Below are 13,466 nucleotides of genomic sequence, written 5' to 3' on the forward strand. Positions count from 1 at the left end.
TTAATGGGTCTGCCACATCATGCTTTGTGTTTACCATTCTATTCTGTAAATGATCTTGCAAGTACTCACAAGAGATGATCACACTGTTTATTGATGTTCAGGATTCACTTTGTGAGTTCTTCACATTATGAAGAAGCCATTTTAGGATTTTGTATTTGTGACTTTAAGATATATATTTCAGAGGCCTATTGCTCTGGCCAATTCTAAATCAGGAATATCTATCCTGTATAAGTGGCCAGCAAATGGGAAAGAAAATGTGCATTAAAATATATTTGTTTAAGAATAATAAAATATACCATATAAAATATATTTGTTTAAGAATAATAAAATACCTTAATGGCTGCAGGAGCACGGTCTATAAGCTAAAAGCGTTCTGTACACTAATGTCTATACTTCTTGTGACTGATTTAAAAACTAGTCTTGGCACCTAATAAACACTAGCTAACTCACTATTATTAATTATGTGTACCTTTAATATTTGCTTCGTAACTCATGTCAGGCTCTCCACAGCAGACCAAGGCCATGATGTGACTCACTATGGCTTTATTTGTGCAGAGCATATAAGAAGAAAAACAAAGCTGTCCACTGTGTACAGTGACACTAAAAGTAGCAGAATGGAGAACTGTGGGTGGGTATTAGTTAAGAAAAACTGACTGGCAGACTTGTAAGCTGTGAGAGCATGCTGACCACCAGCTATGCAAAAATTATTTAAACCAGGAAAAAATTGTCTCATCATTTAGCCCCAGAGAATGACTGTTGCTCTCCTATACAAGTCTTATTTTCCTCCTACTCATTTAGCCTGGAATTTACTGTAAGTCCCTTTCTACCAAGGCAAGGGGAATGTGTTGCAATACAATTTTGAAATTTTTAAACGGCTAAATACTTTTGTCTCTGACTGCAGTGAAGCAAATAACACTATGTGTACGGGATATAGTTCCCAATTTTATTAAGGGCTTTTGATGCTATTCTAATGAAGTTAATGATTAGAAACTGAAAAGTGAAAATGGGTGATTTTAAAGCTTTCTTACATAGAAAAAAGGTGAGAAGGTAATTTAATGAAAACTGTAAACACAGTCTTCACCATCCATCAATGCAGAGCTTGCATCCAAACATATGCCAAACAAAAGAAAGGTAGCTTAAACCCTTATTCAGAATTTATGCAGGTGTTTGAACTACCTACTATGAACTACTACCTACCTATGAACAAATAGTTTCATAGCCAGGTGAAAAGTGTGTTTGGAACTCAACAATGCTAAATAATGCTACTTGCATACTGATATCCACATTACCAAATAAAAAGCTTACTTTGAACTTTTTCCTCAGTTCATGCTCTTTCTTTTCTTTTTCCTTTTGTTCTTTCTTCTCTTGATCCATTCTTCGCTTATCTTCTTTGTCCTGCTTCTTCTCTTTTCCCCTTGATGATCTGAAAGTGCATTGCCAGGATAGAATGTGTGAAGAAAATCTTCCTTAGAGCTACCATACCCAAAGCTAACAAAAAATTGTTGGTGATAAAAAAAGACTTCTTCAAGTGAAATCGAAGCTACAGATTCTAAACCATAATGTAGCTGCAACAGATAGAGTAAGCAGCCCCTTACTACAATAAATTTTTGCTGAAAATTGTTGTACATCTGAAATATTCTACATCAACTACTTATTCAGAGGGATTTAGAGTTTTTCTTTGGCTATTGTAATACAGTAAATCCCATAGATTTAGACATTACTGGGGCAGTGAGAGTCATCAAAGGAAAGGTCTAAATGGAAGAAAAAAAATTAGAGCTTGTATTCTGTCTCTGTAGCTGTACTAGTTGACTCAGGTGCTGAAAATTGTCAATCCAGCCTCTCATAAGAGTTCTAAGAACATTTATTTGAAAAGCAATAAATAAAAACCACAACAAAAGATCTACCTGGGACCATAATACTTTGGGGCTGAGCTTATTTTTCCTCCTAGGCTGTAATTCAAACGAGTGGTTCAGACATACTCTGTAGATCTGAAATCAGAATTCTGTTACCTCAATCACAGTTACTACATTATTTAATTGCAGGAGTTTTCAAATCCAGGGCATGGCAGGTCTAACTGGGAAAGACTCTGACTAACAGCCAAACTTTCTCCAGGTGAAATGAATGAAGACAGTAATCCCTGGCAGGGACTGCAGCAGAATGGCACTTTTATGCCAGATTAAATAGACCTATTAGAAAAGATAGTAATAAAGATAAAATAGGTTATAGAGTTCAGAATTACTACCTGATATCATTAATATCTTCATACATCTCTCCATCACTTTCTTGACCCTATAAAAAATAATCCATTTTCAATGGTCTAAGTACAATTGGAAAGACATGAAGAAACTTATTCTGCTATATAAGCGCTTCATACAATCTATATAAAAAACTTTTATAGCAAAATGCAAATAACCTTTATTCTTCCCAAAACAAGTTACTGCATTATTCAAATGCACTGTTCTTTTATTTCTGCTATTTTTTTTTACAATATCATAGCTCATCATGAAGTCTTGGATTGTTAGAATCACCTAAGCACATTGCTTAATCCAAAATGGATGTTTTAATTACAGAGTGTGTCCTGTAAACTCTATCATTGCTGATGATTGCACTGCCATGATTCAGTGCCATTATGTCTGGGTTAGCCCTATTTAAACAGGAATGCTAAGGGTCTAAATGGGATTCAGATTAGGGTCCTTATATAGCCAGGTGCTTAAACCTATTGATAAAAATCTGTGATTAACTGACATATTAACTGAAATATTCTATAACCAGAATGGAACAGGGCCATTATTTCTATTATTTCTGGAAAATTCCAATGAAATGAGATGGCAGTGGTAATATAAGATGTAATTTTCCATTTTATTTTTAAATACATTTTTGGTGTCTAGTCGGCTTTGATAATTTGTTCCAATTTACTCTGCTTCTCTGATTTTATTTCTATCCTTCACAACAAATAATTGCTTCTACAACTTACTGTGGATACACTGGATTGAATCTTCAAGTAATTGTCTAAGGTGTTGAAGAAGTTTCACTAAACTTGTAAGTTTTTGCTAAAAAAGGATAAGTTTATGTTGCTGGATAGTACTTACCCTCTGTGTATTTCCATGACCTACAGGAAAAAAAAAAAAAAAACAGGACATTTATTTTCTTTTCTTGTACAGAAAACAATTCCTTCTAGCATTAACTATTTAAAACTGCCTATAACATCAGTGATACTAACTAGAAATTTTTATTATGCAGGCTTCTATTTTTTGATGAAGGTATGAATGCAAAATTCAAATTTTCTAGATTGTTTTTGTAGAACAATGCAAACTAAAAATATCTACAAGAGCATATTTCATTTCATTATGTATTTTAAAAGTGGAAAATTAGTTTTAAAACATCTTCAATGATGTTAGTGAATTTACCTATGCTATTTGTTTACAAAATCACTATTTATATGAACAAGTAATTGTCAAAAACCTAATAAATTGAAAGAGGCCTCAAAGAAATTGCTTGCACCAGCTCAACAGCTGAACACGTAGGGAGAAAGCTCTTTTCCTAAGCCAGCCTCTGCCCTGGGCAGCAGGAAAAGATATTCTGTGAATCTCCTGATTCCTCCTTACTCTCCAGGCAGGTAGGTAAGGAAAGCTCTGTTCCAGCTGTACAGCCTGCGGTGCTGTGCGTCGTGGATGGCTAGCGTACTAAATGATGCACAGGATGCCTGGCACAGACCAAGTGCCACCAAGGAGGGAGCAGAAGGCAGATTGAAATTCTTTGTGTCACAATCTGCTTGTCTGCTCCTCCTGGTACAATTCACTGCCTCTCACTGCCTCAGACCACAAAGTGACAGTAAAAGCACAGTCAACCCATCTTTTTTTTTTTTTTTTTTTAATTTCTTTCTTAATAAATTATAAAACAGTGCCTTCTTCACCAGACCATACAATGTCAACTCTGAAAGAGCAGCATTCATTTTGATCCAGGTTTGAAGATCTGGTGATGTATGGGCCCAGCATATTTCTAACCAAACAAAAACAAAAAGAAAGATAAGAAGAAGAAAAAAGAAAAAGAAAAAGAAAAAGAAGAAGAAAAAGAAAAAGAAAAAGAAAAAGAAAAAGAAAAAGAAAAGAAAAGAAAAGAAAAGAAAAGAAAAGAAAAGAAAAGAAAAGAAAAGAAAAGAAAAGAAAAGAAAAGAAAAGAAAAGAAAAGAGAAAAGAAAAAGAGGGTGGGAGGGTGGAAGAAAGAAAATGAAAGCAGTTTCTGAGAGTCTGTCATATTAAGCACAGAACAGTAGATCCACTAGTGTTATGCAACAACCATCTTCACCCATAAAGCAGCAGAGCCAGTATAATTGCTTACACAAATCACTCTTGAATACAATAAACTTTTGTTTATCTTATAAATACAAAGTGCTTAGAGCTTCTCCCAGTAGCCATTAATTAAAATGTATAAAATGTTTGCATCTTACCCTGTGAAACAAATTCAACATCATCATAACTTTCTTCGTTTTCTAGGTTTCTGTAAGTATGAAAAAGTAGAGGTGAAACCTATGAAGATGGTTTTATGATTACATTTTCATTAACCAATTTTCTGTTGCTTTTAATTATCTATTTTATTCAAAGGCTGAACAGTCTATTGAGCCCTATATCCTGCTTAAGTACACACAAGATTTTCTAAATTGTTCTCTCTGACTGTGGTTCAGTGTTTCAGGTGGGGCCACCTTGATCCAGAGTAAAAACATCAAAGTGAGACAAAGGCACTCAGAGCATGGTACGAAAAATAACATAAGCAGATGGGCTGACTGAATGGAAAGAATCTGTTGGACTTTTTAACCATTTTTACAGGTGCAGGCTTCTTACAGTGCAAAAGTACGTCCAACTTTTTCTCAATGCTAAATATATCTCTGAGACTTTGACTTGTTGGGTTTAAAGTCTAAACAAAGGACAAGAGAAACAATGATGAAAAGGTAAGGCCAGGTCACCAGGCTTATGTTCACTCACATTGTTTCGGAGCTGGGCTTGCTGTTTCTGGGAGGCAGACTGGGAGCTGCTGGCACCTGCAGGGATGGGTGAAAGGCTGGTGGAGGAGGTGGCACAGCAGTGTGTGATGGAGGTACTGGTGGGGCAAGTGCTGCTGAGGAAGGTGTTTTCTGTTTCAAATCTTCATTTTTAGGATCTGAAATATAGAAGAACAGATTGAATTTATCAAACAAACACCTGAGGAAGAAACTTTGCTGTGTTTGGTGAAGTTTTCGGGTAAGATATCAGTCCTGCACACAGCCCAGAGAAAGTGTATTTTGTTGAACCTGCTCTTAGATATTTTTGCTGCATTATCTTAGCACACTAGAGAGAAGGAGGCTCTGCATTCAAAAATGTTCTCCTTGTACACTGCCATGAAAATTCCTTTGCCAAGACATGAACTAGACACAAAACCAGCACAGTTCATCCAATATATTAATTCTTGTGTTTTAAAGTAAATTACAATTTAATTCCACAATTTGCTTAAAAAGACCAGCTGCAGAGTTTCATATGAGCACTGACATAGTCTTGCTGAGATTTTATTGCTCAGAAAAAGAGTTTTAAGGGAAGGGATGAGAGACAAAAATATATTTTGTCCGTTATAGAGAGAGGTACAAGTCTCCGAACATCTTCAAATACATTTTTAATATAAGTTGTAGAAGTCTGGACTTTTCTAGCAAGCTCAGATTTGAAAAGTGGCAGTCTGTGAAGCTGCACAGAAGCTACACCCTCAACAGTAGCCTTTAGGTGTAGCCTCAAAAACTGAAAAACTGATGGTGCTGTGCATTAGGCACAGAAGCCACAATCACATGAGTGAGCTGGTATGCATGTGTGCTGCACTGAATTAATGCTCCCTGCAGAAGCCACAACTAAACTACTGCTCTGAGGGTTGATTTTGAGAGAAATTATTCTACACAAGCAAATTAAATCAGGGTTTGGATGCCATGATGTTTTTGAAGTATTTTTTAAAAAAATATTAGTGGATTAAAATCTACCAAACAAGAACTATCCCCAGCTGCATGGAGAAAAGTCCAAGGAAACAGTGGGAAATCCAGGAAAGTCCAAGGAAAATGAGAACAGTGGGAAAAAAAACCATTCAGAGTTCTGTTGAAATCAATTACGGCTGAGAAGAAACTCCTTCTTTTTGGAGAATTTATTAAAGTTCACACCTGCAAGAGATTAAAATCTTGTCAAGTAAAGGAAATGATAACCTCACTGAAAAAATAGTGGTTCAAAACACAGAACAATGACAAATATTTACTAAAGTTTAATAGCAAGACTGAAAATTGCAAGAAGCCATTGGAAGAATTTTTTTAGCTTATTGGGTGTCTGGAATTCTGTCCTTATGATAGACAGAAAAAGGGAAGTTGGTAACTTTAGGATGGACCCTTCCATATCTCACATGGAAATCGAAGTGAAATTACCTAGCCTTGACAGTTTCTCTCCTTAATAGCACACAAATCAAAAAATTATGGATAAACATTTCTTCATGGATGCTTAGACCAACTTGTCAGCATACAATGGTGCATTTTAAACCTGTTAAGTTCCTTCATTACTTAAACAGCAAAATACTGATAGTCCCAACAAGGATGATTACACAAATGAATTCTTTTGTAGTTTGTGCATTAAGGAACATGCATATTACAAAAGAAGATCCTTACCATTTAAGACATATCAAGATTAAATTTGCACCACTTATTTTTTTTAACATTTTATTTAAAATTAGTCCAAAATAATCCAAAAGTCAAGTGAAATAATCCTTTCTTTTAGTACTGAGGAGGCTACAGCAGGGTCAATGTCAGCTGGAGAGTACCCAAAGGAGAATAGTGAGAATGAGGTCTAGAAAACATAAATTCCTGAATATATTGAACAAACGATGGCGGTTTAGAGAAATGTGGTAAAACTGGGGTAGAACAAAATTAATACCTAAGTCTCTGGTGGTGAAGAAAGGAATAATTTATATTTTCCCCTCTTCTTTTCCATAGTGAAGAGGCAATAAGTAACATGCTTAAAGGCATGAAACATTTGCTAGAAAGCACTTTCTGACAGTGAAATAAGTTCTAGTACAGTTGTTACACTGTACATTGGGATGGACATTGACATAGCGACAAACAATTTCTTTATATCCCTTCCAATTCACTGCTGACATCCTTTGATTGCTGTCCCATGTGTTATATCACATTTGAAATATTTGTTGCTATCTTGAGATCAACAGCTGGAATATACTAAAGTAACATTTTGGCCAAAATGTATCTTTCAGTTGTTTGAGAGGTGTTGACAAGAGAGAATACTACAGAGTTTTTGTAGTGGTACTTGTTTAAGCTTGCTTACTATTAAAATCTGCATATTACTATTTTCTAAGTTCCTCAGGCTTCAGGTTCTATTACTTTTATTTTTAACTTTGCACACAGGGCCAAAAGACTTTTTATCACTACTGTTTCATACCCAAAAGGTATTGACACCACTGGAATTATAACTCAGATGACTTTTCAATGATTTTAAAAGCCTTGACATTTCAAATCTCATTTAAGGGTACTTTTATTTTTTTCTTTTTCTTCCCCACATAGCAATTATTTCATAGCTATTTCTTTTATCTCTCCAATTTTCCCAACACTGCAGAAAATCTGGTACTGGAATTCTACAGAGCATACACTTGTTTGTCACATGTAATGATGAAAATTGCAAGTCATTCTTCATCTGGCCATACGTCTACTGATTGCATCCAGGGGGTTTCAGTATTTTCTGCAATTGTCATCTCCTCCTATTTTGGAAGTGCAGATTCCTGACTGTTAAACTAATACCCCATGAGCAAAATGTTTTTATTCAGAAACTTTGTAACTATTTGAAAATTCTTTAAAGGTAAAACTCCAAGAAGCTGATAACGCTAATGCATCATACTCTTGTATCTCATTTTAGTCCTTACCCAATTGTAGAACTGCTTATAATTTGATTTTTTCTTCCAAATCATTACAGAACCTTGTTTCATAGGTATGGTTTACATTTCTTTATTATATATGTACAATTGCACTTGAATAAAAGCAAACTCATGACTATGCTCTTGTTGTATCTGAATATTTGCAAACAATTTCTCAGCATTTAATTCTTCACAGTCTTTATTCATCCACAGACTACAATTCCTCATTGCCCTAAAACTTCTTATAAAGATGAATACCACTGATATGTATCACCAGATAAATTCTAGATTCTAACCAAAGAAAACAATCAGAAAGGAGTTCTGTTTTTTGGTTTGTTTGGTCAGGGTTTTTTGTTGTTTTGTTTTGTTGTCCTGAATGCCATGTTAAATAGTAGTATTAATACTCTCATTTATTTTTGTGTTTTAATAGGGAACCCCATATCAGTTTTTCTATGGTTCTATGTTGTCCTAACAGAGTGTTGTGTATGTGCACAACAGGCATATGAACCTTTTGTCTTCATATTGTATTACTTGTGATAAGTCCTTTGTATGACTAAGGTAAAAATTCTTCCCAAGTCTCTGTGCATAATACTTCTTTCATCTGATGTCTCTTGAGAGTCAAATCCAGGCAATAGGGAAGTGAGCCAGGAAAGGACACCACATGCATTTTAGATTAAGAACTTATTTTTAAGTATAAAGTCTGAACAACCTGTCCTTTTTAATTTTTGTAATTTGTTAAAATCTAACAGTAACTAAATGAGCATCATATTAATGGAAATACTGGTTTTTTATTCTCTATTAGAACTGACTCTTCTCTGCCTTTGGAGTTTTAATTAATTTAATTAGTTACACTTATGACCGAGACTGATGTAGGTGTAAAATACTTAAATTCTAATACTAGAAATTGTGGAGTGATTTAGGTAGGAAAGTGACATGCTGAAAAGCTGTTTGGAAAAAAAAATTGTAATAATCAGGCCTGCTGAGCCAAAGCTAACATAACATTTCAATAGTGTTTTTTTTTTCCTGTTTTAATGGAGCATTTAATTGTGACTCCAGTTCCTATATATATATATATATATATTTTTTTATCTGGGACATTTGGTACTATAAAAACATGGAAAAGCTCTGTGGAGATAGTGGAACAGTAGTCAGCTGCAGACACTCAGATCAAGAAATTAAACTGAAACTACATCCTGGCTTCACGTGCACATGAAGCACTCTCATCACAGTATCACAGTAAACAGTGTTGAGTGGTCACTATGTGGTAGCTTTGACAGGTAACACCTTGGTTTCTAAATAGCCTCTCCTCTCAGGACTCTCAGCTTTTTCACATGTTTTGCTGCACTGAATAAATAGAGGCAGAAACGGAAGCTCATCAAATAGAAACAAAATAATAGAAACAAAATAATAGAAGAAAAGGCACTGCAGCTGTGTAGAGAAACTTGCCATAAAAACTGTCCACAGAATGTCCGAAATATCCCATTATACTGCTGCTTGTGGCATTAAACTTCTTTAATCATGCCCAGATCCTCAGCACTTACAGTTCAACTATGTACAGAACACTGCAAAAATCTATTTTATGTTCTTGGAGAGCCTTCTCAAATAGCTTTCATATGGGCACTGGCCATAAGTTCCCTTACATTCTTGGGAATGTTTGTTTATCAGGAAGTGAAAGACACTGAAATTGTCTTGATGCAATACTTGTGACTTTGACCCTTGGCATTCTTGGCTTGTGAAAGGGAAACACTAATACATCTTTGTTCACCAGTATGACATCTAGAGAAAGATCCCATCTTCTCTTCATGTCCAGATATTCAGTGTTCAACAGCAGAAGAAATCAACCTGCATAAAAGAGCATTTCTATGCCTCTCCCATGTAAACTCAAAGAGAAATCAGTAGAAATCAGAAGGCCGGCTCTTTCAGAACTTGTGAATTCTATGTGAGCAAAAACATTCAGGGCATAGTGAGAAAAGGCCATTCTCACCCTGTTAAAACCTTCAGTGCTGTCCTGAGAGACTTTATCACTCTGTCCTGAGATGCTTATACCATAAATATGTGGCAAAAAGAAGGGAAGCCCTAGCACTGCCTGAAGTCTGCAATGGAATACACCTGGAACAAGCATTACTTGGTGGGATGGGAATCTTGTGGGAACCTGTCCTTTGGTCACAGATGGTTCCCTGTTTTCAAAATTGAAAAATGAGCTGGACTCATGTGCAAGGGATTCATAAAACTTAAATGATATATCTCTATTTATTGCCTCCATTAATACCAGGGTATATCGATGTGTGGATGAGAGATTGGCACACAGAAGAAGGTGAACATCCAATTATCAACCTGAGCAAAATAGAAGCTTTCAAAGAGAAAAAAATCCCACATATTTTTAGCCTTCATGCCTGCAGTTCTACATGCATCAGCTGAAGATACAAAACCACCTGTTCAGTCCAATCAGTATTGAAACAGAATATGCTTATTTGACACAAAGCTTTAAATTGGCAGCAATGAAAAATAGTAATTTTGATAATCGCCCTTGAAGAAGGCAAATATCCTGCTCTAGCAGAGTGTGGTCTGGCTTCAGCTATTCATATTTTTCTCACACTTGGTTGGACTGCAGCAGCAGTGTATAAGTGCTCCAAAAGCCAGCAGCACTTTAGAAATCCCAGTTAGCTCAGAACAGTTGTGTTGATCTTATCTGCAATAGATTTGCCTTGCAAATGCATTAGCCTGGCCTCCAGTCTCCAAATAGTCCAGGCTTAAACACAAAGACTGAACTATTAATGATATTTAATGTATCAGGCCGTAGCATCCAGCCTATCCATTGCCTCTATCCAGAAGTTTCTGTCCAAGACTGCATCCTAAATAAAACTGGAACTGAGCAGCAATGCATAGCACTGTGTACATTCAATTTTGAGTGGCCTCATCATACTTGCTTCACCATAAATAGACAGTATAAATACATATATATATATGTATGTAAGAAAACCCTTCTATAACAATGCAGCCTCTTGCAACATGCTAGGCAAAAATTTATTATTGACTTTGCATTCTAAAAAAACCCCACCTTCTTTCTTTGGCCTAGAGTATGGCATTTGGTGACACCTTATTCCCTTTGACCCCTGGTGCAGTGAGCTCCTCATCTGTTGCTGACTCCTGCTTTTAGTAATGTTAAGAAAACTGGACAATGAGCAGGTGCTACAAGGAAACTTAAATATTCTGTGGGGAAAAAGTGCTTGTAATTTTAAAACTTTTCATGAATTTTTATAGTTTTCATCATAAAATGACTTCAGGATTTTTTAAGCAGTTGCACATCAGAAAGTCTTTAAAAGAACGTTTTTATAAAGCAAAATGCTTTTGAGCTACTCTGCAAACCCAATATGCCTTTCCGTTTTACTAAAAAGAACCTCACCATTTCTACATGCAAGACCTGGGTAGCTTTCTGGGTTTTACAAAGTGTCTACTAAGAACCTGCAACATTTGCAGCAACTGATCAGCCACTTCCTACTTCCTACTTAATCTGTAATGTGCAGAGAGCTGTGCTCTGCTCTGCTTTCCTAACCACATTTTCGTTTAGATACAAGCCATGGTTTCAGGTTTCACTATTATGCTGCTTTGGAGCTGTTCAGAGCGAGCAGGTAAACTTACAACAGAGCGGAAGCTCAGTGCTTTTGATTTTCTACAGTGCTGTTACACTGTAGAAACAAAGTTCTGTTGCGACGCTGCTGACACCTTGGAAACAAAGAGCACGGAAAATTTCTGGTTGCTGCTCTCCTCGAGTCCAGACCTTACTTTTAAAAATGCCAGGGTACAAACTTTTATGAGTTTTCTTTTCTTTTATTCTTCTCATCTCTCCTGATTCTCCTCCCAGTTAGGTAGTTAAGCTTTTGATTATCTCCTGCTTGCAAACAAAATTATGTTCCAAAATGGTGGAATTTCAGACAAAGTGGAAAAAGGGAGAAATGAAGACCTAAGTCTCCATCCTTTTCCAGTTCACTTTACTGATGGTTGCTCATAACATCATGAAAAAGATGATCAAAGAAGGTGGAGAATCTGTCCTTTTTAAAGGAAAACTCATTGGTCTCAATTGGAAAATCTTTCCACACCACATGCACAGACTACCTTAAGGATGTTTCGCAGAAGGTTTAACATTTATTCTAACCCTTATATTCTCAAAAATATCATAGACTTGACATATTAAGTCCTAGGCCCCATACCAGGTAGGGGATTTTCCCCCTTCCATATATGTAGAGACAAACGGATGAAGAATATAGAGCACATGAAAGTGAGCATCTAAATTTACATTTAAGGTTGAGGGCTGAAAAATATTAAGCATGAACATAGTCTTACTCCCAGAAGAAGGCTCACAGTTTTGCCTAAAGTATTTCAGTTTGTAAAAGTTTTCAGGACCAAGTCTTGTAGTGACAAAATATGAGGTTAGATATTCCTAATTCTTTAGGGGTCCAAAAGAATTGCACTTCTTCTGGACAATGCTGACCGGCATGAGGAAAGTGCTTTCCAACTGCAGATGTGTTAGCATAGATTGTATCTAAAAAGGAACACGAAATTAAATTAAAATTGAACTGCAGTTGAAACTTTTCATTTGTCTGCTATTTTATGTAGAGTAATCCTTAAGGCACTGTATTAAATCCATCCAGCACTGACCCTGTTGGAAGGTGGGCAATGGTTTCAAGTAGAGCATAACACCTCACTGTGCTTCATTCAGTCCTTTGCAGAGGTCCAGACCTATTAAGCAAATATGTTATGCATATACTTTGATTCAAACCAGAAGCTGTTCAAACTACATGTCAAACCTCTTACCAAAATTGATAGGTGCACTCATGTGGTTTCTCTCCTGAGTGCTAAATTCTGCTCCTTAGCTTCTGAAGCCTCCATTTAGGAGTGGTTTTAGCTTACTCAATGGGATTTAGAGCTGTCAACTGAAGAAACAACTCCAGATTTCATGTGTAGGCTATAACAAGTGTATACATGAGAAAAAATAGATTTCTGTGCCTGCATCCTGTGATGTAAACAATTCACATCTTAATGTTCTAGAATCAGATAATTAAAGGAACAAGTATGGAACATGAGCCACAACAAACAAAAATGGAGATACTTAGGAGAAGATCTGCCAATTGCAGAAGCTTTGACAATTCATAATGGAGAGCTGTCTTCTGATGTTAAATGGATACAATTTATTTCTTTAAAAATAAAAATATAGCCTAAGACATTTGGAAAATGTTGCAGAATGTTTTAGCTAAGGCAATAATCAAGCACAATGAGTTTAAATATTAATTTGCAGTCAGTTTTGTGTACTTTTCCTTCCTTATACACAACAGAAGCAAGTTGCACTCTGAGCAATCACATGCAAGGAAACACTCAATGTTGTTTTATCTGTTTTCTTAGGCAAATTAACTAACTAACCAACTGACTAACTAAATAACACAGATAAATAACTGTCTCATTCACATTTCTCCCAGGATGGTTGAATTATTTTTTAAATCAAAGTTTTTTATCTGTTTCAATGCTGTAAGCCATACTGGCAGTTTCATTTACACTTTTGT

At 35.8% G+C, this 13,466-nt stretch overlaps 1 protein-coding gene across 5 annotated transcripts in view; it reads right to left on the reverse strand.

Moving 5' to 3' along the window:
• FYB1 (FYN binding protein 1) overlaps window positions 1–13,466 on the reverse strand; it is a 54,735-nt gene that overhangs the window by 18,466 nt on the left and 22,803 nt on the right. For all 5 annotated transcript variants that reach the window (XM_085568141.1, XM_085568139.1, XM_085568142.1 and 2 more), the window contains exons 3-7: window positions 4,980–5,154; window positions 4,448–4,497; window positions 3,090–3,109; window positions 2,243–2,289; window positions 1,306–1,423 (exon numbers count right to left, since the gene is read on the reverse strand). In XM_085568141.1, the coding sequence (XP_085424267.1) occupies window positions 1,306–1,423; window positions 2,243–2,289; window positions 3,090–3,109; window positions 4,448–4,497; window positions 4,980–5,154 (410 nt within the window). The remainder of the gene's footprint in view (window positions 1–1,305; window positions 1,424–2,242; window positions 2,290–3,089; window positions 3,110–4,447; window positions 4,498–4,979; window positions 5,155–13,466) is intronic.

This window comes from Lonchura striata, chromosome Z (assembly GCF_050655825.1).
Source record: "Lonchura striata isolate lonStrDom1 chromosome Z, ASM5065582v1, whole genome shotgun sequence".
In the NCBI taxonomy this organism is placed as follows: domain Eukaryota; kingdom Metazoa; phylum Chordata; class Aves; order Passeriformes; family Estrildidae; genus Lonchura; species Lonchura striata.